This window comes from Cibotium barometz, chromosome 12, assembly GCF_041138505.1.
Source record: "Cibotium barometz isolate CiBa-2024 chromosome 12, ASM4113850v1, whole genome shotgun sequence".
Classification (NCBI taxonomy): domain Eukaryota; kingdom Viridiplantae; phylum Streptophyta; class Polypodiopsida; order Cyatheales; family Cibotiaceae; genus Cibotium; species Cibotium barometz.
The window spans coordinates 11,119,536-11,145,809 of NC_141057.1; the positions used below are offsets into that span (position 1 = coordinate 11,119,536).

General features: G+C 44.1%; 1 protein-coding gene across 1 annotated transcript in view; it reads left to right on the forward strand.

Moving 5' to 3' along the window:
* The first annotated feature begins 5,243 nt into the window (after positions 1-5,243).
* The window catches only part of LOC147633052 (NPL4-like protein A), a 38,866-nt gene continuing 17,835 nt past the window's right edge, over positions 5,244-26,274 (forward strand). The window contains exon 1 of the mRNA XM_086806050.1: positions 5,244-6,366. Coding sequence (XP_086662176.1) covers positions 5,392-6,366 — 975 coding nt within the window. The 5' untranslated portion in view covers positions 5,244-5,391. The remainder of the gene's footprint in view (positions 6,367-26,274) is intronic.

Consider the following 26,274-nt stretch of genomic DNA (forward strand, 5'->3'; position numbering starts at 1 on the left):
TATTTATCATCATCCATGTATACCTAAACCTATTATGAAGAAAGGGAATTAAGTCCGTTCTTTATTGACAAAAATCAAATCCTTTGCCTTCTTTACTCCAAATAATTGCGTAAAAAATTTCTTTTGAGTTTTTCTCAAAAATCCTTCTCCTTGAGTGGTCCCCAATGCTCTAATACCATTGTTAGGACCTTTAAGACACTTGGAGAAGAAATTATAATTCTCAAGAATAGAAATTAAAGCATAGCATATACTTGCACAAATTAAAAGCATAAACCTTGATAAACAAAATTAAATAAACAAGAGAGCTAGAAAATAGGAAAGAGACCATCAACACAAGATTGGGTTGATCTCCCATGGATGAGTGTGGCCCCTTATACCACTCACCCATGTTTATATGTATTAAAAGGCTTGCTTTTTAAAACAATAAGTCCAAAAACAAAGCATAAGTGCTTTTGAGTTTTTGAGCATAAAAGCTCTACAAAAATATAGCAAGGCGGACACCCTTACTTATTCTTACAGAGAGATATGGTATGGTGCACGATTTGCATCTAAAAACATATACAAGCATGGAGTGTCCATTGTTAAGTTCAAGACAACATCAATTTTGTGCTCATTACTAATGCCACGGGAATTATAACATAACTCATTGTTGGTTCCAAGGAAATCCAGTAGAGTGAACTTTGGCTGTTAGTCTAATAACCTTTATGGGGACGCCCATCATTTATTTCGAGATATTTTATTTTAAATGTGCCTTTTATTTATATCATCTACTACCAAGATTAATGTGTTTAATTAGTTGTGTACATTGATATAGTCAAGATTAATATGTTCAAATCAGTTGTGTGTGCACTGACTAATATTATTTTGGATATAGCCAATGATTAAGTGGCGGATTATGCGTTAATTTTGGGTGGAACATGTGTTAACCACTATGAGATATTTTGGAAGATCACTATGAGATATTTTGGAAGATTGAGTGGTGGGTTATGTGTTAAATCACGGGTGAAACATGTGTTGGACCACTATGAAATATTTTGGAAGTATGTGAATACCTACTATGGTATAATATTTTGGCATTAATATTTTTGTAAGGATAAGGCCTCAAACCTTTGTGCATACCAATTATATTTTATACTTTTGATAGGCCCAAGACTTGGTATTTTTTGCTTTGCGGGACTGGCCTTGAGGTTTCCCTTGGGGATGGGCGTGCCAATGTTGGGGCCTAATTGGTTTAGTAGATTGTTTACCAACTCATCCATGCTCATGTCATTGACTAGGATCCTTTGGGGGATGGTTTGGGCTCCCTTAGGGCTTTAGGTGATGCGTCCCCTATCTCTTGGTTTAGGTGATGACTTTTTTGCATCCCTATATTATCTCCTAAGTCCCATTACCTCGTGGCACAACTCTCACCAAAGACGTAGTGTCTAGACTCGTAAAGGTAGTCATGAAGCCTCTGCTCTTGAGGTTGTCTCGGATTGCATCTTATATGGAGATACTTGCTTTGGAATGTATTTGAGCTAAGAGGCCTTATATGGCTCTATTGGGTGAGAATCCCATGATGCAAGTGTGTCTCAAGACCTCATAATTGGCCTTTTCAAGTGGGTTGGCAAAGTCCAAATGAGCAGACCTTGGTAGGATCCCACAATGAAAGTGTCTCATATGGCTCAATTGGGTGAGAGTCCCACAGTGAAAGTGTGTCTCAAGACCTCATAATTAGCCTTTTCAAGTGGTCCTCCTGAGCCACTGGGCCTTCTTTGCCTTTAAGGAAAGGTCCAAATGAGTAGATCTTACCAAGATCATCAATAATTCCTAAGGCTTTGCAAACTTAATCAAACTTCTAGAGGTACTAAACGAATCTCCAATTTCATCAAATTTGATAATGAGCCTTAATATGTGGATTAGCTTGGTCTTTCTTAAATCCAGGCCTTCCCATTTCAAATGCCATCCTTAGAATGTCTTCTATGTATTTATTATTCATGTGGTGGAGAAACATGGTTGTGCAAAACCCTTTGTCAAATTTCATGCCCCGTGAGGTTGGCCTATTAAATGGTTCTAGTCCTCTGCTTGGCCTCCTTGAGATTGTAGGCTTGCTATATCTGAGGAAAGATTAGGTGATTGCCCTTTCCTCATCCAAATGGAGAGGAACTCAAACTTGGTTCCTTAGTGAAGAAGCTTCCAAAATGGGCTCCTTTAGGAGGTGGTACTACTCGTACTTGCATTGTATGTGCTTGTGGACCAGTTTGTGGATTGGTTGGCATTCCCGTTTAGGATCGATGCCAAGGGTTTGAAAAAGTGTGGCATTTGATATGTTACTTTTGGCTAGAGCGAACCTTGAGAACCTTGATGGTCGTGGTTATGGTCTCGCTACCTCACTGTGTCATGGGACCCTTTAATCTTCTTAAAGAAATAATTAAAAACTCATAAATTAAATCAAAAATTAAAACAAAGACTTGAATTTAATTGAAAAATAAAATCACATAGAATAACATAAGACAAGAGAGAAAGAATAACATCACCACCATCAAGACAAGATTGGGTGCAATCTCCCCCCCGTGTGTGTGGCTCCACTCCCACACACGGTATTTAAATCATATCAATAAATTTAGTCCTTGGAGCCATAAATAGCATAGCTTTTCCAAAATTAGGCTTTTTACAAAATTGAACCTTAGTCCAATGCTTTTAAAGCATTTCATAAAAAAATAAGCCTTGTCCAATATAAAATTGCTAGTGGGCCTTGTTACATAAATAACTATGTGCACATTTACACCTATACATTAATCTTGTGCCCATTTGCATATTCCATTCAACTGAATCCTACACAAATTAAACTAAACATATTTTTATAAGATTATTAATTCATCAAAATATGAATAAATATATACCTGTAAAATAGTCCTTCCGTTTGAGGAAGCAATTGTCCTCAATTGCGGAAAAGAAAATGCTACAATGCGACACCTAAATTGGTGATGTTCGCACCATCATCAAATCACAAATAATAAAAATTAATATGATATAGACAGATCCCTTATGTGTGACACACACACATTGCTCTTCACCACAAACACAGCATATATTCACCACTTGCTTCACTATGATGAGAGTATCCCTATGTACACATCATCTAGCATGGTGTGAGTTGCCACTTGTTACACTCCAATGAGCATGGCACATCAGTTGCATAAACCACTTATTTCACTTTGACCGTGTGCAGTTGTAAAGCATAGTCCACTTGTTTCACTTGACCATAATACAATTGTCAAGCATGGTCTCAAGCTATGTCAATACCACTAGGTAATCAGTATTTAATGTGGAGTCACCCACGATACCAATTCACTTGACCATAATACAATTGTCAAGCATGGTCTCAAGCTATGTCAATACCACTAGGTAATCAGTATTTAATGTGGAGTCATCCATGATACCAATTCACTAGCATGGCACACTAGTGTTCGGCGTCCCCGTACAACTAAAGAATGGACATTATATAACATCCCTCCTGCTTGGATAAGCAACTAACCTCAAATGCTTGTTTGCCAGAGAAATAATCATCTAGTTGGCTAATCCAAGCAATGAGAACTTGTGCATCCTTCTTGCCATCATAATTTTGGAAAGTGAATGCCTTTCAATAATGCTACTAATTATGTTTGGTTGGTTTTATATGCTCCAATGCTACTAATCAAAAGCTCACACCAGAATCCATCATTGTGGGTTTGAATGAAGAACTACATTTGCTTAGATGGAGGCAAGAAAAGGGTTACTTTCAAATGGTTCTAAAACACAAGAGGGGGGTAGAAGAGAAGCTTGTGAGAGGGAGAAACCTACACTCACACCTGTCCATGCAAGCGAACATCAAGCTATGCAAGAATCTAATAAAAGGGGGAGAGCTCAAACCTATCCACGAAAGCAACTATCAATCTATAGAAGAATCCAATAAAGGTGGAGAGTTCACAAGTATTCTATTGTAGTGTATTGCTTAATGTCAAAATTGACATGTATACAAATGGTTAGTGTTCACACTTGGCCGAATAAAACTTAAAAAAGGTCCTCAGCCACTATTTCTAGCCTTAAGCAAGTATATACATAAAGTTTGTTACTTCCCTATTTGATAGTAAGCTAAGGGTAAGCCTGCTTCTTCCAAAGGATAGGCTTCCATGTGACATGCAAGTAAGATGACAAAGCATTTTATGATAGGACGACGGTGGACAAAACCATGTTTAACCGATGGAGTAGTTCACACCTTTTGGAAGTGGCATCACAAGAAGAAGTAGTAACACAAGGACCCATCTTGTCGGCAAGGTCACAATTTGTCTTTATCAACAATGTGTCCTTTAAGCTCACTTGCTACTTCAATAAGTGCCTCCACAATCTCACCGTTACGTGCTACATTGGAATTGCAGTGGTTGTTAAGCTAAAGCAAATTACACACAAACTTGCACTCGCGACATCAAATCTCTTTTAGGTATATCTTTGGATGGGGAGGCCATCGTTATTAGAGAGAGGCTCTAGTCCATGGTATGGCCCATGGATTTCCTTGATGGTGTAGACACAACATTTGACAACCTATACCTTGTAAGTTGCTAGTGAGTTGGGGGCCCTTCAAAATCAAATCTTCACAAGAATGTACCCTATCGAAGTCCACTACATGGATTACCTTCATTGAAGTCGATTACATGGATTACCTTCCACATGTGAAGAAATCAACACTAAGGCCATCACTGCCTATAGCCTCATAAGCCAACAACTTCCTAAAGCCTCTCCAATAGTCAACTTCATTAGCAGAAGCAAATTGCACAAAAGAGCATTAGGGCTCTTCATAATGATTTTCATTATAAATAGGCTTGACCACATAGGTCACAAGAGCACACTTATGTAAATTTATCTACACATAAAAAAATAAAAAATAAAGCTAATGGGAGTCAGAAGTAAGTAGGAACAAGTGTATCTTGAAGTAACATTACAAATCTGAAAGTGTATCTTGAAGTAACATTGTAAATCCGAAAGGGGATCAAGTAACACATGGTCTATAACTGCTAACTCAATACTTCAATATTACCAAGTGAGGAACACGGGTATACAATCTTGTTCTGATGGTAGTGTATGTGTCCCATTGCATAAGTAACAAGCCTTAGTGTACAAATCCACCATTGTAATGCGTAGCACTGATTGCTAAAAGGCAAGTTGAGCTAGCACAAAAGTTGAGGGATCCTTTGTTAGGAAAAAAATCTTGATGGTGTGTACACTGTTAAGGGTTTTTTTATAACGGAAAGAAAAGCTTTCTGTTCTCTTAGCTTGCTCACGATTCTTTACTCGAACGCGCGCGCGCATACACAGAGGATGCCGTGCGCGGATTAGCTCGTCAGAACTTCGGTGCAACGCTGTGTGTCTCTAAATATGCTGTTGCGCATCAGAAGCCGCGATGGCCTGGAGCGGGTTAGCATGGAGCCGTCCTCCTCAGTTGGGCAGCTGCAGGACGCCATAGCCTCCCAGCTGCGAGTCCCGGTGGCCGCGCAGATCATCTCGCGGAATCAGGCCCTGCTCCTGGCCAAGGACGCCTCGTCCGCCTCCGCCTTACAGGACCTGACCGACGCCTCGGCTCCGCTGGCCTCGCTCGGTCTGACCCATGGTTCCGTGGTCTTCCTGTTCTACGAAGGCGAGCGCGTTGTGGCCGGCCCCCCTGTGAACCCCGCTGGCATCTTCGGCAAGAAGATGACTATGGACGACCTAATCGCCAAGCAGACGCGGATCGAGCGCCAGGAGAAGCCCCACTGCGCCTCCGTCTCCTTCGACCGCGACACTGCCAGCGCCTTCCAGCATTACGTCAACGAATCCCTGGCGTTTGCCGTCAAAAGAGGTGGGCTCATGTATGGCACTGTCAACGAGCAGAACGACGTCTCTGTGGAGTTCATTTACGAGCCCCCGCAGCAGGGCATGGAGGATGGCCTCCTTCTATTGAGGGATCCCGAAGAGGAGAGACAGGTGGACGCCATAGCCATGGGGTTGGGCATGCGCAGGGTTGGGTTTATCTTCACCCAAACCATTAGCCAGAACAAGAGAGACTATACCCTGTCATGTACAGAGATCCGGCAGGCTGCTGAACTTCACGCTGAGAGCAGCTTCAATGCTTGGGTTACCGCAGTTGTGAAGCTGGAGGTTAATGACGAAGGCAGTGCCGATGTCCATTTTGAAGCCTTTCAGCTGAGTGATCAATGTATCAAGCTCTGGAAGGATGGCTGGTTCGTAGATGATTGCACAGAGCTTGATCCAAAACTTTCACGCATGAACAAGGACGTGGTTATACTTGGGAAGGACACACGGGATGTAGACAATGACTTCTTCTTGGTGCTGGTGAAGATCCTAGATCATCAGGTTTTTCTGCCTTACCTATTTTCATATATAAAATGTTCATTTTTGAGTTTATCTTGCACTTAAAAAAAAAAGAAAAAGACAGTGAGCTACTTATCGACCAAACTTTTAGGTTGCCATGAATGGCCTCTGAGTGAGCATCACTGAGATTGCATGAACCCTTGGCTCCTTAAGTGGGTGGCTGAAGTTGTTTCTGCAACCGAATGACTGTGAATGGTCCGACTTAGTGTCATTGTGGAGGATGTCTGACATCTGGCCCCAATCAGTTTGTGACTTGGCAGTTGGTGTCTGAATGGCCTGCTGCTATTCTTGCTGTCCCTTGCCTACTTGCTGCTGCTCCAGTTGGCAATGGCTTTTATGAGAGCGCCTAGGCCCTACCTAGTAGCGAAGCATGTAAATGTATCCCAGGAGGCAACAATAACATCTCTGCCCTATGGTGTGGAGGTAGTTGGCCTCTGTTACGGTCAATGGATCTAGCTGTAGCTCATGTAGCTGTAAAGTCAATGGATCTAGCTGTTGCTTTAATTGGATGTTCATACATCAGAAATTTTACTCCGTTGGGTTTAAAAATGTTTTTTTCGTCCCTTTTTGGTTGCACGACTGAAATGTATACACAGCTGATTCAAGTACATGCCAAACTTGATGAAAAATAAGAAAACACACACATTAAGGGGTGTAGATGTGAAAGTCCCTTTTTTTTTTTTTGTCCAGTCACTGAAGGCAGGTGTAGACACTTTGACACATGCCTTTATGCATTAAGCTACACCAGACATTGGGGTTTTTTACAAAACTCATCATGAATCTGAAGCCGATCACAAAATGAAAACCCATACTGTCACTAAGTGATCCAACTGTGCAAATTCTAAAACTTGCTGGAAATTCCGGAGGGCTGGAAGAAACAGGCCAAATAAGGTAAATTTGTCATGTAAGACATGGCCTCTGGAGTCTGACGGGGCAGATTTTGAGGCAAGTTAGTGGTTGTTTATGGCTGTGTATTCTAGAGGCAAACAACATGCTAACCTGGCCTGCTTTACTTAGCTTAGAAGCCGTGAGCAGCCATTGTTGGCAAGTTCACACTAAACATAGGATGAGTGCCAAATTATGATAGGGACATTTATTTAGGCCCAAGTAGTGAGAATGGTTTGTTCCTTTAGCTTGAATATGAGCATCTATCAGACATTGCATGTAGAAAGTTTTTGTGGGATTTTATTCTTCTTTTCGTGATTCAATCAATGTGAGTCCTATTAGTTAGAATCAATGTGAGTCCTATTAGTTAGAATCAAGATAACTTATTCATGACTCCATTTAATTTTGGGGGGCAAGTGTAGATGTTGTGGCAGGAGTTTGAGAAGCAACATATAGAGAAGGACAGGTGTGCCACACATGCATTCACATCTATAGGAGAGAGCAGGGGTGCAACACAATTCAACAATTGGCCACCAAGCTCTAGGCTGTGGAGGGCAGCAATCTGGGAAGTTTCATTCAACAACAAATGTTATGTGGAGTGCTAATTCCCTACCTTTGTGAGGCTTGATGGAGAAACATGCCTCCGATTTTTTTTGTGTACACTTCTTCTCTATTGGAGCACCTTCATGTCACATGCATCATCCTCAGTCATTGGATGTGTCATGTGTTAGCATTCATGGTGCTAGGATGGAGCATGTGCAAAGAGAGGTGGAGGTTCAACCCATGACAAGTTGGTGCACAATTATGGAGAGAGAGAGTGAGTAAGAGGGAAAGAGAGATAGAGATGCGATAGCAAACAAGAGAGAAAAGATTGCACAACTCAAATGATGCTCATTATTATAGAACCACCCAAGTACATGCTTTTATAGGCATCAAGCAATCATGTGATAGAAAAGAACATAGTGATGTAATCACCCAAACTTTCATGTTCAGCTTGATATAAGAGTTTGACTACTAGATGATAGCCTACATCACTCTATCAAGACAAACCCCCCTTGCTCTAAGTAGGGGTAAAGAGCAATGATGGAGCATTACAAAATAAAACACACTATTTAATTCAGATTTTGGGAGACTTCCTGAGCAAGAGAACCCATGATTCAAACAAAATAGGAAAAATATAATTTTAGAAGTATAAAAACTTCCTCTCGAACATATGTCAGTGAAGAGTATGTGAGGACAAAAGGACGAAAGGACTAGATGTACGAGAGATTAGAGCAAAACAACACAACATGAAATGGGTGAGTGAGTGTATATATGATGGTGAGTGCAAATATGTACAAGAGGCCCTCTGATGTGAGGAGACTTTGAGTAGAAGACCAATGCAGAAGCAAAGATGATGTCGGAGCTGAAGCACGGTCGATGACGAAGGCTCGTGTCGATGTAAGGCAAAGGCACTCCGAGAGGTGGTCGGTGTCGAAGGCTCGCGTCGGTTGAAACCGATCCCGTCAAGTGGGAAGACTCCGTTGGACACCCACACGCGTAATAACACAACTTTAAAACCACAATTTGAAATGGACAACTTAATACAACTTGAATTGAAATGAAATGAAATGGAAAGATGGACACCAGCACTGGGGCCGGAACGGGCCGACCCCCCCTCAATATATGATATATTTATTGGGAGTATTTAACAAATACAATGCTCCATGGGTTCCAAGAACCCATGTACATATGAGTACAGTACCAAACAAATAGGCTCGAAGTCGACGTTTGAAGTAGAAGTTCGAAGTAGAACGACCACTAGCATGGTCCAGTCTCTACGGTCTTGTGCTTTCACTGGACTCCGCGGAGAGCGCCTCACTGGTGTTCCGAGACCACGCACAAACAGGCGCTCTCGTACTAACGCCTGGCTCTCCTGATCTCAGCACCTTTGATGAGTACTTTATTTAAATCTGAAAATTCACTTACTTGTGGATGGCAGAAGGAAGTGACAAGTCCAATACCCATGTGTGCAGTTACTTGAGAGAAACACCGAGGCACAGCAGTCTGTATGGGATGAGCGGCACGCGCAGTCGCCAGCTGTGGTCAAGTGCATTCACCTGATGAGGGTACAGCTGCCTGAGAAGATGAGAAGGGGCGCCTGGTTGCTGTACACAGTCACCTGGCTGCAACCTGCACAGCCGCCTACTGTGCAGTGGGCAGCCTATTGGATGACTGGCGCAGCCACCTAATGATGGGGTGCAGAGCCTTCTGGAGATGGCCCACGACTGCCTGCAAAAGAGAAAGGCAGCGCAGCCTGCTGAGAATAACTGGCGCAGCCACCTAGACCAGTACAACTGCCTGCAGCCTGGGGAGATGCAGCCGCCTGGGAGAGAGAGTACACAACCTGTGCTTGCTTGCAGTGCAGAGAGTACAGCCGTCGGTTGGAGGAGGGAGAAGCAGCCGCCTGAGCGAATACAACAGCCTGCAGCCTTCGTGAAGATGGCGCCGTTTGTTTAAAAAAAAAAAAACAAAGAGATGATCGCCAGCATGCATTCGATGGAGGTGATGGCTTTCTTTTATTAAGGTTGGAGAGGGAGTAATACGACTAGTGATTTGGCTGGCCCCCCACGCTTGTATGTGGGTGGCCAGTTCCAAAGGGGTGTGGTAGGTGACCATGCCCACTCCCACACACACTTAAGTGGGGCTCCCCACCTTGGTCCCTAAGTGCCCAAAGGAGGTGCCCACTTTTAAGTGAGTGTGAACAAATGACCTTATAAATCAAAAGGTTAGAGATTAAGGTATTAAATTAACATGTGCAATATACTTACCACCTGTTCACATGCACCAAAACTCGTCAGAAGACAGAGCAGACTTCACGACTCACTGGCAGGCGTCCCCGCTCAGTAAGTAACACGTCAAGCAGACAAACACAAAAATACAAGTCATGCGAAAACAGTTTCAAACATGCAAAACATGTGTGCATGTGCAAATAGTATCATGGACATATCTCCCGTTCATGGAACAAGTACAAAATATCTGTCGGCACAAAAATGGCACGACGTAAAACATAAAAACCTGGTCTTCCTATGGAGTGACAGTCCCATAGGTAAGAGACAGTTCCAGGCACGAGCCTCCCTATGGAGTGACAGTCCCATAGGCAAAACACGGCACGAATACTGGTTCTTCCATGGCGTGACAATCCCATGGTCGAACACAGTCCAGGTCATACACGGGTGGCACCAGTCTGGCTCCCGTCCATGTCAGCACAATACTGGCCTCTTCACATGAGACACCGGCCTGGCCTCAAGTGAACGAGACACAAAAACTGGAGATGGACCAAATGGTCGGCCAATTGGTGACATCCCCCCGGGCTTCTAAAGAGTTGTCCTCAACTGAAAAGCCTCAAGATATGCCTGCAACAACTGTGGGTAATCAACAAAATAGTCCTCATTTACCCACTTGGCATCAATAGGCAAATAATTCTTAAACTTCACAAGGTATCTTCTGGAAAGCTTTCCTGCAGGTAGCTTTCTCTCCTTGTGAAAGACAATCAGTTTTGGCTGGAGGATCTCCTCAAGCTCTTCAATCTCTGGTGGATCTTCTGTGACAGATTCATCAGGATCTGGCCCCACATATTTCCGAAATAGACTCACATGAAAAGCATTGTGAATCTTCCAGTGACTAGGCAAAGCAAGCCTGTAGGACACTTCATTGATCTTCTGAATCACCTTGAAGGGTCCATAATAGCGAGGAGAAAGCTTAGGATATGATCCTTCTCGTCCTGGCCTCTTCCGAAGCCTGGCTTTCTCAAATTTCAGCAAAACCCAATCACCTTCTTTGACTTCCATGTCCCTTCTATGCTTGTCAGCAGCCATTTTATGCTTATCCTGAGATCTTGCAATGGCTGTCCGTACCTGACCAAAGGCTACATCCAAGTCACGAACATATTCATCAGCTGCAAAAATCTCATCCTTTGTACGAAGGATGGGTGGCAATACCACTTTGCCATAGATAATCTCAAACGGAGCCTTTCCCGTGGAGGCATGGATCGTATTGTTGTAGGCAAACTCAACAAGTGGAAGATACTTCTCCCATGCAGTCTTTTGATCTGCCACATAACACTTCAATAAATCCAACATGGCTGAATTTGCAGCTTCACTTTGGCCATCCGTTTGGGGATGATAAGCTGATGAAAATTCAAGTTTAGTACCCATATTATCAAATAAAGCCCTCCAAAAGAGGCTTGTAGTCCTGGGATCTCTATCCCCAACAATGGATTTAGGCATAACATGATGCTTGAAAATATTAGCAAGAAAAAGCTTTACCATATGATCAGCTTTAATGGTTTTCTTGACGGGTAAGAAATGAGCTTGCTTGCTAAACCTATCCACAATGGTCCAAATAGCATCATTCCCATGCTGGGATCTAGGCAAATCCATAATAAAATCCATAGTAATACTTTCCCAAGGTTGCGAGGGAATAGGCAATGGCTGAAGCAAACCTGGAGGTTTTTTCCTATCAAATTTCACCTTTTGGCAAGTAATACATGCACGCACATAAGCCTCAATGTCTTTACGCATGCTCGGCCAAAAGAAATATCTCTGAATCATGCGTGTAGTAGGCATGATACCTCTATGACCAGCATAGGGTGGAGCGTGACATTCGTCCATAACCTTTGGACGCAAATCCTTCACCACACATAGGCAATTATCCTTCATAAGATAACCCTCGTTGATAACATAAGAGGCATGTGAATGACCAGCCATCAAATCAGTCCATATATGGCAAAAATCATCATCCAAATGATACAAATCGCGCATAGCAGATAAGTCTCCATGAGACGCCACTGAGACTGCAGCTACATAAGGCCTCCTGGATAATGCATCGGCCACCACATTTTTCTTTCCTGGAGTATGCACAATCTGAAAATGAAACATGGAAAGAAAGTTTGTCATTCTCATCTGCTTTTCTGAAAGCTTTGTCTGAGATAGAAAGTATGTCAAGCTTTGATGATCTGTCTTGACTACAAATTCAGCCCCAAGAAGATAATGTTTCCATATTTTAAAGGCATGAATTACAGCCAAGAGCTCTTTCTCATAGATATCCATATGAAGCTCGGCATCATGCAAACGACGGCTCTCGTATGCAACTGCATGCCCTTCTTGATTTAGGACAGCTCCTATACAATCACCACAAGCATCACATTCAACTACAAATGACTTGTGCAAGTCAGGAACAATCAGAACGGGTCCACATATGATAGCATGCTTGAGCTGCAAGAAAGCATCCTGTTCTTTTGAAGTCCATTTGAAAGTGATTTTCTTCTTTGTGAGATCATGTAGAGGAGTGGCAATCATAGCAAAATGCCTTATGAAACGCCTGTAATACGAACATAATCCCATAAAACTACGTACTTGATGTACGTTTTGCAATTCGGGCCAATTCCGAATGGTCTCTATCTTTGCAGGATCCATTGTAACTCCATCCTTGGATACAATGTGTCCCAGATAATGAATCTCTGAAAGGAAAAACTCACTTTTCTTGGCATTAATGAAAAGTTTATGCTTCCGCAACTCTTCAAACACTGTGATCAAATGAGTTCTGTGTTCTTGCTCATTCTTGGAGAAAACCAAGATATCATCAAAGAATACTGCTGTAAGTTTGCGATGGGGTTGGAATATCCTATCCATCATACGATTAAACGTAGCAGGAGCATTGGTGAGACCAAAAGGCATTACCAAAAATTCATATAATCCGAAGGCTATCCTGAATGCAGTTTTATGGACATCTTGTGGCACCACTCGTATTTGGTGATAACCACTCTTCAAGTCAAGTCGGCTAAAGCAAGCCGAACCATCAAGCTTATCCAAAATATCATCAATACGCGGAATTGGGAATCTGTTCTTGATGGTAAGCTTATTCAAAGCTCTATAATCCACGCACATGCGGAATGAACCGTCCTTCTTTTGAACAAGAAGTACAGGAGAGCAATAAGGTGAGGAACTGGGTTGAACCAAACCTTTCTCTAAAAGCTCGTTTACCTGGTATGCGGGTTTGTTAGGAGGAGAACTACCTGGCACAAGGTCTATGCGGTGATCTTCGGGCCTTTGGGGAGGTAATTCACCTGGCAATGAATCAGGAAAACAGTCGTTGAATGCATAAAGAAAGTTCAGCCTATCATTAGACACAGCATCCACATTTTGATGATTTGGCACAAGGCTATCACGAACAAAAACCAAGTACGCAGAAAGACTCTTTTTCATTGCTTTATTGATTTGGATGTGTCATACAAGTGGGATGGAATCCCCTTCTTTGCCAGCATCAATAAAATGCATGCGGCCTTTATGCATAAAAGAAATCATATTGGACTTGTAGTCTTTGCGGGGCTCAAGCCTATGGTGCCACGGCTTGCCCAACAATACATCACATCCATTTAGTGGAGCCACTAGGAAATGTTCATTATCAAGGTAGCCCTGTATATGGATGCGCAACTTCCCTATCAATGGGCTAACCTGCACCTCTTTACCAATAAATGCAGCTTCGGCTTCAATGTGAGGTCCCATGTTTTCAACCTCAATACCCAATGCAGCTGCCGTTTGCATAGAGATGAAGTTATCGGTTGCACAGTCATCAAACATGAATAGGGCGGGTTGATCCTTGATTTGTCCCCAAGCCTTGCAAACCATTCGCTCTTTTGCATCATGACTTGTATTTCCTTGCACATCAGGAACTGCATGTACATTAGCCTTGGTCTGCTTGTCCTCGTGCTTAGGTTTGCGATCTGGGCATTGTCGAAACATGTGGTCTTTGCTACCACAAGAAAAGCATTTTCCATCCTTGGCATATTGCTCTCTTTGCTCTGGGGTTAAGCCGAATTTGTTCTTCCTTGGGCCCTGATCTTTAGATGTGTTATTTTCAGCTTTACCACCCGTGTAGGTCTCCCGGAAGTTCTTTTTAGGTGGCTGTCCACCCTTTTGCTGATTTGGGACAGCCTTGTCTTTCCCCTTTGAACTGTTAGACATCATCCCCTACTTGCTGGCTTCCTATTTGGTGTCCTATTTTAGCCTCTAGGGCTGACCATGTTAGTCAGAGGGGCTAGTCACCCCTCACTCATATTTTACCCATATTTATTCCCCATTTTATGGTCTTGGGATTTTCCCCAGTCGTGGAGGTATTTATCCCTAGTCGGCTGCCTTCATGTAGAGGTATATATAGCCGGCATGCCTCCCTCATATTTTACTGCTTGCATTGCTTGCCTAGCTTGTCTAGCTGCAGTCCCTCACTTACGAGGTTCTCCCCTCTTGCTCGGGACATGTATTCCTTTTGATGATGATATTGAGAGCAAGTTCTCACCTCTGTTTCCTCTCCATCTTTCTCTCTCTCCTGTGTTTCCACTTTCCCTTCTTCCGCTGCACATTCTATCATGGTATCAGAGCGCCGGTGATTTTCAGCGTTGGATGCTCCCTCCTATACCTCTTCATATCTGCGTTTTTTCTGCCCCTGGACAGACCTGCGTTTTTGCGTTTTCAGCAAGGGCAGCAGCACATAGGTTGTTGCGTTTTTCTTCAGGTGGCTGTCTACAGCAATTCTCAGCGTTCATACCCCCTTAGTGCTGGTCGCATGTTTTGTACAGGCCAGTAGCAGCATATTTGCTGCGTTTTTTTCTTCTACAGGTTTCTGATGCTGATTTTCTGATCTGAGGCTTGGGTGTACCTCTTTCTTCTGCGTTTCCAGATTCAGCCCGTTCTACAGCCCCTTATACCTCTGCGTTTTCAGATTTGCAGCCATGGTTGCTGCGTTTTTTCTGAACCGATCTTGCTGGTAGCTCTACCTTCAACTGGGCTTCATCTGTTGGACCCGAAGGTACCTTCTCTTCAGCGTTTTTCCTCATAGGAGGTGTGGACACTGGTTGGCCTGAATTTTCAGGTTTGTAGCCCTTGTTTGGCTGCGTTTTCTTCTCCAGTGGACACAGATCACTTGCAGAAGGGGTTTCTTGATTGGATTGTGGCTTTGGAGGCAGTTTGGTACTTGAGGAGGATTTTGAATTTCTGATTTCAGTCAGCGTTTTGCTGATTTTGAAGCATCTATACCTGTGTTTTGTTCCTGGCCTACACAGTTTCCCGGTTTGTACATGTTCCTTGCCTTCTGTTGGCGGTGGAGTGCTATTTTTGCTGGACAGCAGTGTTTTGGCTGCGTTTTGCTTCCCACAAGAGTTTTCTACACTCAGAGGGGGCCTTTCTCCAGCTACTTCACTTGAGGATCAGTTTTGGGAGCTGTGTTGTATCTGTGGAGACATTCTTCTTTGACAGGAGTTTACAGTTATTTGGAGGAGAGCAGTGATCTTTTCAGAGATCCTGAGCAGAGTTTATTTTGTCCGAGCTTGTGTTCTTTGCAGTATTTGCAGAACAAGGAGGGTGTTTTGCCCTTTTGCGGTGTGATCCTTTCACATGGATCTTTTATCTGTTGCTGATTCTTGGGATCTGGTTCTACTTCTGGAACAGTCTTCTGCTATCCGTGATGCTTTTGAGGACTTTGTTGCCACTGCAGTTTATATTCCTGCTTCCCTTCCTCATTGTGAGGAGTCTACCTCTGCCTCTCTTTGTGATGCTTCTGAGGATGCCCCTCCCTCTGCCAGTTCTGATGGCTTGTTGTTTTGGAGGATGGTTTTTTGGACCCGGTGGGATGCTTTGGATCTGTGGTTGCTAATCGTGCCTGGGGCACAGTGGTACTTCCAGAGTTTTTTGGATTTGGATCAGAATCAGGTTGGGCTTGTACCAGTCCGACGATATCATTTTTCAGAGGGGGATGTGGAGTCCTTTCATCTTGCGATGCCCACCTCAGTGTCGTGTACTTATGTACAGCATTGGGCAACTCATGTTATGGAGTTTGAGCAGATGGACCCCATATTTTCTACAGAGTCTTTACATCTTGCGATGCCGACCTTTTCAGAGGATGCTTTTATACAGCATTTGGCTACTCTTGGTACAGAGTTGGAGCAGATTGACTCTATTTCTTTTGAGGGTTCCAGTGAGGAGCAGTTTGCTTCTCCCAGGATTGGTTATATACAGGATCTGATCTTGGTTGGTTTTGAGGTTTTTCATACCTTCTCCAGGCTGGATACACGACATTCGACTTCGGGGAGTGTTCTTACACTTGGGTTTGGAACCATTATTTGGAGCAGCACGTCGCAGCCTATATGGTTGTTTTCTTCCAGAGGAACGGTGTACCTGGCAGCTTGTTCTGTTGCTTTTGCCGCTGAGTTGCTGAGGAGATTGCTTGTGGAGCTTTCTTGGTACCTGTTTCTGCAGTCTTTCATCTTTGATCGAGGACGGCGTCTCTGGCTTCTTGGAGTTTGCTCAGCATCCGGTGCTGAGAGGGGGTGTTAGACATCATCCCCTACTTGCTGGCTTCCTATTTGGTGTCCTATTTTAGCCTCTAGTGCTGACCATGTTAGTCAGAGGGGCTGGTCACCCCTCACTCATATTTTACCCATATTTATTCCCCATTTTATGGTCTTGGGATTTTCCCCAGTCGTGGAGGTATTTATCCCTAGTCGGCTGCCTTCATGTAGAGGTATATATAGCCGGCATGCCTCCCTCATATTTTACTGCTTGCATTGCTTGCCTAGCTTGTCTAGCTGCAGTCCCTAACTTACGAGGTTCTCCCCTCTTGCTCGGGACATGTATTCCTTTTGATGATGATATTGAGAGCAGGTTCTCACCTGTGTTTCCTCTCCATCTTTCTCTCTCACTCTCTCTCCTGTGTTTCCACTTTCCCTTCTTCCGCTGCACATTCTATCATGAACCTCCTTGATCTTGTTTAATCTTGAGCACCAATTGCTCCGTAGCAAGAGCAGAGCAGAAGCTGTGAGTTGTTGCAAAGTATGTCAATGCCCGATAGATATGCTGGTTGCAGTCCAGAGCGAAACTTCCTCTTTCTTTCATCCTCAGTGATTTGCATAAAGGGAGTTACTTCCAGTAACACTTTCCAGAACTTCTCTCTTTGCTCCAGCCTGTCCCACTTTTGAGTGAGAGTTTGCTCCGCATTTGGTGGCAAAAACTGAGCATAGAATCGGTCCTTAAATTCCTTCCAGGTGCAAATGGGATCCTTGGTGATGTTTTCAGTGATCCACCAATGAGCAGCAGTCCCTTTCAAAAACATGCTAGCATGGCGTACTTTAGACTTTTCGGTAAAGTCCTCATCGCTAAAAGCAATGTCGAACTGTGCCACAAATGCTAACACTTTAGAAGCATCATGTTCTCTATGAAAAACATCAAATTTAACAGATTTGTCACTTGCTTTGAATTCCTTGAGCTTTCTGGCATGAGGCTCATGGTCTTCTCTTTTTCTTTTCCCCTTATCCAACGGGGCAGCCCTATCTGCATGGGCTCCATGGGCCGTCGTAGAGGTTTCATGAGGCACGGTGGCACGTGCTCCACGAACTTGAAACTTAGATGCATGTGACTTACCTGCATAAGGCATTGTCTCTCCATGAGACAACTCAGAAGGCAAAATTCTTCTAGAAGCAGACCTGTCACCCTTACCATGGGATACATGTCTTGCATGCATGTGACTTTTATGCTCTCCATGAGCACTAGCATACATATATCTATTAGGCTTGGTGCCTTGTGGAGAAGATGCATGTCGAGAGGTGACTGTCACCTCTTCCTTTTGCATAAAAGATTTCAGCCTTTGAGATGCGGGATCTCCATGCTTCAAACGAGGTGGGAAGGTATGTGTTAAAAAGCTTGCTGTTTTTTCTGTGCATACTGCTGTTTTCAGATTCAGCATGTGTTTTTCTTCATCAAAGAGACCCATGTTGATGGGAGATGGTAGTCTTAGAAGGGTCGTTTGCTTTGCAAAGAAGAGGAGAGAGTTGCTTGTGCAGTCGCATGAACTGCAGGGAGAGAAACAGAAAAAAAAAGCATGTTTGCTTTTCATTGAACGAGTGAGAGAGAGAGAGAGCGAAGAGAGATGTGAAGGGTTGAAACGTGGTGGCGTGCTGGATAGTCGTGTTGGCGTCACGTTTATGGGCAGCGTTGTGGTGGGCGAGTACACAGTCGGCCAAGAAAGCACATTCGCACACAAACGTGTGCAAGCCTTGTGCGCAGGCGGACTTGTACGCAGGCAGGGAAGCAAGCGGCCAGGCCTGCGTAGCGAGCCAGGCAGTGCCCAGGCCAGTCGCCCAGGCCACGTGGCCCTGTGGCCAGGCGTACTCGAGGGTGGCGCAGCCCACCTATGCGCACTCAGGCGCCAGCAGGATGGGCAGCGCAGGTTGATGTCAGTGCCAGAGCAGCACACGTCGGCAGTTAATCCAGGAGGAGAAAAAAAAAAGGTGAAAGCACACGTTTTTTTAATGGGCTTTCGCTTTTTTGAGTTTAATTTTTTTTTTTAAGTTTTAAAAGACCCCTCCTCCAAGGTTTCAAAGTGTTTATTTTTTTTTAAAGAGTATAGAATATATATATCCATATATATATATATATATATATATATATATATATATATATATATATATATAAATATATATAAATGAATATATATTAATATATATATATATATATATATATATATATATATTTATTCAAAGAGGAAAAAAAAAACACAAAAGCAAAGCAAAAGCTAAGCCTAGCTTTTGGAGATTTTTAGCTTTTGGGAAACCTTTATAAACCCCCTCTAGTGGGCTTCTTGCCACACATCTCTCAAGTTTTCAAGCTCTCAAGCTCTCAAGTTCCCTCGCACTCTTGTTGTGCAAAGATCGAATTTTCTCTCCACTTACTCTCTTCACGATGTCGACCCAAGAATCAGAGTTGGAGCCCCTTGTGGAACGCGAAGACTTGCCGGCTACGGAAGGTACCGATGCCGATCTTTTTGACGATTTTGTGTCAAAATCAGATTTCCAAGAGTTCCAAGTAGCTCTCGAAGCTTCTTCGACGGAATGTCAGGCACAAATCGCAGCCCAGATGCAAGCTTTGCAAAACTCCATCACTCTATTGACCACTACCCTCTCCACTTTCTTGGATATGGATACCTTGGCTTCAGCTTTAGGCCCCAACATTACTTTGGAACCGTTCAGGGGCGAGCAAAAGTAGCGCACCAAGGAGATCGTGGACACGTGGCTACATAAGTGGCAAGTTCACTTTCAGTTTCATCCATATGATGATGGAAAGACGATACAGTTAGCAGCAGGTTTCCTGTCCGGCAAAGCTTTGCTTTGGTGGAAGGAACTCAACCCTAAGTCAACGACTTGGGCACAATTCGAAGACGTCTTCAAGAAAGAATTCCTCAAGAAAGAGAATGATTATGATGTTGTTGCCGGGTTTTCAGCTTTGACCATGACCTCGCAGCACCTCACTTATGAGGTCTATCTCCAGAAGTTTCGTGACTTGCAGATGAAAGCTACAAAGATGGATCCCACTACTCTTTTGGGGTTTTTCGTAGCTGGTTTACCAGACTCGTACCGTTTACAGGTTAAAAATAACAAATGTAAAACATTAGATGAGGCCATTCATTCAGCACGTATCTATGATGATACGATGGTCTCTTCCAAGTCGAAACCCGTTACCGAGCAGGGGAACAAGCATAAACGAAAGTTCTCCGCACCTATGGCTAACACGACAGAAGGAAAGTCTTCGGACCAACCTTCGAAGAGTTCCAGTTCGACACCAGCGAAGAAGAAACGACTCCTTAGGGCTTTAAAGCTCAAGAAGGAAGGACGTTGTTTTATCTGCGAAGAAAAAGGACACATGCGTAACGAGTGCCCAAAGCAAAAGGGTACCAAGACAAACGCGGGACCCAAGCCAAAGGCAGCTAACCAGTTGTCTTTGACAGGTACGTCAATTACTGTACTTTCTCGCCCTAGTACTTGTTCTGATTGTCTGTTCAATTCTAAAGTATTTGGCTTGCATGATCTTCTCCGAGGTTATGGAGAAGTGAATGGCCATAAAATTCACATTCTTTTAGACCCTGGCAGTTCGCATAACTTTGTTAACTACAAACTTGTCGAGAAATTGAGTCTTGATACGACACTCAGCGACCATACATATGAGGTAAATCTACCTGCGGGAAGGCAAGTTTGGGATCGCAAGGTGGAGATGCTTCCAATCCAGATTCAGGACTACCAAGATACTCTGGAATGCTATGTAATGCACCTAGAGAATGTAGACTTGTTATTAGGGATTGAGTGGTTTAAGACTCTTGAAGTCGAGATAGATTGGTCTAGTTATATTTTTTCTTTTCAGCATAGGGACACCAAGTATAGTATTTTAGGTGATTGTATTCATCCCTTTGTAAATACAATTGATTTTGGAAATATAATGTATACCGCTTTCCATTGTATATTGATTCCACTTTCTTCTTTTCTCATCCCTTCGATGGTGGATGTAAATGAATTAAGTGTGTTTGAAAGCAAAGAGTTATAGAAGATACTTGATTCGTTTCAAGATGTATTTCCTAAGGAATTGCCATCGGGTTTACCACCTGAACGGGCGGTAGATCATCGTATTGACTTGAACCCTGGTGCTCATCTTGTCAGTATTCCACCTTATAGGATGAGCCAAGCTGAGGAAGATGAGTTGGCTAAACAACTCGAAGATTATTTAAGGATGGGCTAGATCCGTCCAAGTAAATCGCCTTGGGGTGCACCTGTGTTGCTTAGGAGAAAGAAGGACAATACCTGGAGAATGTGTATAGATTACAAGAGCACAGTGTGTATCTACCGTGTGCTACACGCACGCAAGACTAGTTTCGAGGCTTGGGGAAGCTTGGAACTAGGCAGGCTGATTGACGAGCTGAGTTTGGGATATACTAATGGGCGGTCACCCAAGTATGGACGGGCGGGCACCCAAGTGTGGACGCCCGATGACCGGCCAAGAGCCTATAAAAGGGTGGCCAAGGTAGAAGTGCTCAAGACCGAGACAGGGTTTATTCTAATAGACATCGTTCACCCAGAGAGTTCTTTGAAGGAACAATGGTGTATTTGCGAGTTCTGAAAGATTTTGAGACTTTAAGGACAGGTAGATCTCCGAAATTATCCCCTAGATACTGTGGACCATTTCGTGTTACACGACGGATTGGTTCAGTTGCATATGAATTGGATTTGCCTTCTCATGTGAAAGTTCATCTTGTATTTCATGTCAGTAGACTTAAGGAAGTACTGGGTGGAGCAGATCAGTTAGTTACTCCTCAAGAAATTATAGATGTCGAGGACATGACATTTGTTCCGCACGAACCTGAAAGGATTCTTGGATTTCGTGAACGAAGATTGCGTAATACGCTTATCACCGAATACAAGATCAAGTGGAAGGATCGTGTTGAGGAGGACGCTACATGGGAGACATTGACTACTCTTCAGAGAGATTACCTTGGCTTTTTAGTGAGCTCAGGAGTGAGCTCTTAGAGGAAGGGGAGTATGTCATGTGCACAGTGTGTATCTACCGTGTGCTACACGCACGCAAGACTAGTTTCGAGGCTTGGGGAAGCTTGGAACTAGGCAGGCTGATTGACGAGCTGAGTGAGGGATATACGAACGGGCGGGCACCCAAGTATGGACGGGCGGACGTCCAAGTGTGGACGCCCGATGACCGGCCAAGAGCCTATAAAAGGGTGGCCAAGGTTAGTTATTGGGATATAGAGAGTCCCGCGAGTTTGTGAGAGCTCTATGGTCTTGGAGCCTGGATCTAGTGCAGACTTGCACCTGCTTTATGTAGCCGAGGCCGGCAGCAGTCTCGAGGCCCGCGAGGGCAGCTTCGTGGCGGTATGGGACGTCGCGAGGAGGAGATTGGTCGGTACGTCATCCTAGTTAGCTCAGCTCGTGGCTCGGTGGGGACAGCCAAGACTGTGGGCTCGCCCACGGCTGTCATGGTTGGGAGGTGAGTCAGGCTTGCACCCCCTTGTTGTTCGTTTGTTCGTTTGTTTGCAGGTTTCGAGTCTCGAACCAAGATCGATCACGAGGAGATCCGAGTGGATTTGACAGATGGTGCTCCTACACCCATGTTATCACTCCATGCCTTGAGCGATCAATGCTAGTTCAGTGGAGTGGTATCCGAGCTTCTCATTGATCCTATTTTTCCCAAATTTCAAATTTCATCATGGAAAGCTTTAGAATTTTCAGTTCCTTTTGTGCTTCAAGAAAACCCTAGAATCTCATAGGTTTCATCAAATTTCTTGATCAAACTTCACATACATGTTACCAAGCATCTAACCAAGATCTGGTAGTGATTCTTGGGCATCATAAGCATGTGATTCAAACTATGAAGAGGTGGCAACAGGGCGGTGAAATTCAGGATAGCAGGGTGGCGAAATCGTCATTTGGCACCTCATACATTGTCATGTGCATGCTTGCCCATGGACATATCCTGACGCTAGTCCAGAAGGGGCAGCCAAGAAAAGATGATAAGAACCTGAAGTTGGAGCATAAAGTGCTGTGAGAAGGGACTAGGATGACCTGTCGGCTGCAAGGAGGGTACTGTCGGCTGCAAGAAGGACCGTCGGCTGAACCAGATGAGAGGTGGTTGCAGGCGCATCATCATTTATGGAGAATTCTGCGAGTCGGCTGGCCGACCAGCAGTCGGCCAGCTCTTCTATTGTCCAAGATCCTATAAATAGGCATGTTTGCTCATTGTGTTACTCATTCAACTCCTTATGAGTTGGGTCCTTAGAGTAGGACAGATTTTGGTGTATTCCACCTTTTATGTAAGGCAGCCTATGGCTGTAGATTAGGGTACCTTTTTGTACCATAAGATTATACTGAATTTCCAGCATATCTCTCTCTCTCTACTCTCTCTTTTGTCTGCGTTTTAGCATCAGCATGTTGTCAGTAGTGTTTAGGGCTGAAAGAAGACTCCCAGAGCTTCCGCGTGTTACATACATGCTCATTACAAGTTCTAAATGCTCTCCCAAGCTTAGCAGTAGAGTCTTCCATCAATTTCTACCCTTTTGGAGCCCTATTTCTTGAGGAATGAAGCCCATGGACTCTCCAGAAAGCTGCAACTAGAGGCCTACGTTTTTCATCAAGGCAAGGGTATTTTCTCAACCAACACTCAAGACTATGGCTTCTTGGTAACATTTGAATAATTGCTAAGCATTCCCTTGCATTTCGTGGTTGATTTCTTGGATTTCTTGAATCTCCACTTGAGATTTGGGGCTTTCTTCTAAGAAACCCTAATTTCTTGACATTGGTCACTTCAACTTGCCATTAGCCTTGTCTAATCATCATTAAGTAAACTAATGGTGCCATTAAACAGGCTAATGCTTCAAATAGACCAATGATCAAGCCATGTTTCTCAAGTTTGGGAGTTCTTGATCAATTCCATATACCATTGGATGCCGTTGGAATCATTCGACGCTTCTTCAATCATTGGTGTGACATTTAAGCCATCTTTATACTTGGGAATGTCAAATTACATGCCAATCCACATGCTATTTGCTTCATCTTGATTGTTGCATTGGTTTTGATATTGTTTGATAATGGATCTTGGGAAAGGAAAGTATAGCATGAGTACATGCTAATGAAATAATGGATTGTGCATGAGTTCATGCAAAGCATTGTAAGTCATTCTATCTACATCTTTGAAGTTCAAATCACACCTATCACATTACTTTGTATCCCACATTTCTGTCAGAATATGTAGCGGAGATGAAGACAAGATCTGAAAACACCTAGAGCAGGTGCACAACAGAAAAATGCAGAAATGAGAGAGAGAGAGAGAGAAGCGTATAACTCTGCTATATACACGAGAAATCCTGGAATACAAGATGAAAAGTGTGGGGGGGGCAAGGGGCCATTTTATATGGCCCCAGGTAGCCAGTTGGCCTGCTAAAAAACAGCCGATAGCCAGCAAAAGTACCCATGACCAGTTTTGCCCTCCAATCGGCCAGCATCTCCTAGTCGGCCAGCACACAGGGGAAGGTCGGGGGCAACAGAGCAATCGTACAGCCCTCCACACCAGGGAAAAAATATGGAGAGGGGAAAAATGAGAAAACACCTAAATCGGGCGGGCACAGCCACAACAGAGGCCTTGGTGTAAATATACAGATAGGAGATGATTGCTAACACCCCCTCTCAGCTCCTGGATGTGGAACCAACCCTAGTGAGTTGGGTGCTGTCGGAGCATAGCCTGAAGTAGAGACTTCGTGAAGAGGTCCGCCGCATTGTCCTCCGTCTAACAATAAAGAAGCAAGATGTCACCAGCCAAGATCTTCTCACGAACAAAGTGATATTGTATCTCTATGTGCTTGGTCCGGGCATGGAAGACTCAGTGTGACCATGCCGCGTTCTCGAAAGAGATATAGGTTGGGATCTGCAATCGATCTCTGAAATCCTGCCCGGAGAAAGAAGGCATCAATCTTCTGAGTCCAAGCCCTGGGAGCGTGTTTAAGACCATACAAGGCCTTTCTCAACATGTAAACCATACCCTTTGATCCTAGAACCTCAAAGCCTGGAGGCTGCTCAACATACACCTCCTCTTGCAGGTCACCATTAAGGAATGCAGATTTGACATCCATCTGATATACGGGCCACCACTGAGAAAAAGCAAGGGCAAAAACGGTCCGAATCGTGGTCATCCTCGCTGTCGGTGCAAAGTTATCCTCATAGTCGATGCCAGGCTGCTGAGCATAACCCTTAGCCACAAGTCTGGCTATGTGTTTGTCCACCGACCCATCTGACGTATACGTGGTCTTAAAGACCCACTTGACACTAATGACAGACCATTTCGACGGCCTCGGTACCAACTCCCAAGTGTTGTTCTTCTCTCAATGGCATCCAGTTCCACCTGCATGGCTTTCCTCTAAGTATCTTGTGCAAGGGCTTCCTTGACGGAAGTGGGCTCTTTGTCCCGCATGATACGAGACATCAAAGCATAGTTTACCTGTAAAAGCTCCGTTGAATGACTTTTATCACGGACTTTGTGTGATCTTCGAGGTCCATCCTCTGTGGTCCATTTGGAGGGAAGCTCCTTGACGCCCGAAGGGTGTCTACCAACCACCTGGGTACTCGAACAGAACGCTGAGCCTCTTGTTGTTGCGGGGGCTCATCTCCAACTGCGGGCTCAACCTCCTGAAGTGACTGAGGTTATCCAGCTGGAACAATAGATTGGGAATCATCAGAATCCTCTGGGTCTCCAAGAAGTGGCGGCTCATCAACAATGGAAACCGGAACATGCTCATCAAAGACCCACATCCCTACTGACAACAACCTCGTTTCTCTTTGGATCATATAGCGTGTATCCCTTGGAAAGAGAGTTATATTCCACAAAGATAAGCTTTTGGGACTTTGAGTCGAGCTTCCCCCTCTGCTTCTTCGGAATGTGAATATAGACATCGCTCCCAAACACACGGAAATGGGAGACATTAGGTTTCCTGCCAAAATGTCTCAAAGGGAGTCATGTTCGGTACTGAAGTCGTTGGAGACCGGTTGAGGATATGGACAGCCGTAGCCACAGCCTCTTCCCAAAGTGGACGAGGAAGATCACGATGCTCCAGCATCGTCCTCGCCATCTCCACCACAGTCCTGTTCTTACGTTCAACTACTCCATTCTGTGACGGCGAACCTGTATTCGCTAGCTCCCTCTTGATGCCATGTTCTGCACAAAATCTCACGAAAGCATTAGAAGAAAATTCACCTCCTTTGTCAGCCCGAAGAGTCTTCACCTGCAAGCTAGACTCTTTCTCCACCATTACATGCCACTCCTTGAACCGAGCAAAATCTTGGTCCTTCTGAGAAAGGAAATAAACCCATGTGAATCTGGAACAATCATCAACAAGCAACATGAAGTACAAAGAACCTCCCAGGGATGCTGTTTGCATAGGTCCACACAAGTCAGTGTGTACCAACTCCAATGGTTTCGAAGCCTGCCTGGAAGGGTGCTTCGGAAAAGATTCCCTGTGCTGCTTACCACGTATGCAAGAACTGCAGCGTCCTTGCCTGCTACCAACATCTAACAAGCCAACCACCATCTGGTTCCGGAAAGCTCGCCGCAACGCATCCACATTTAAGTGGCCAAGCAAAAAGTGCCACAAGTCACC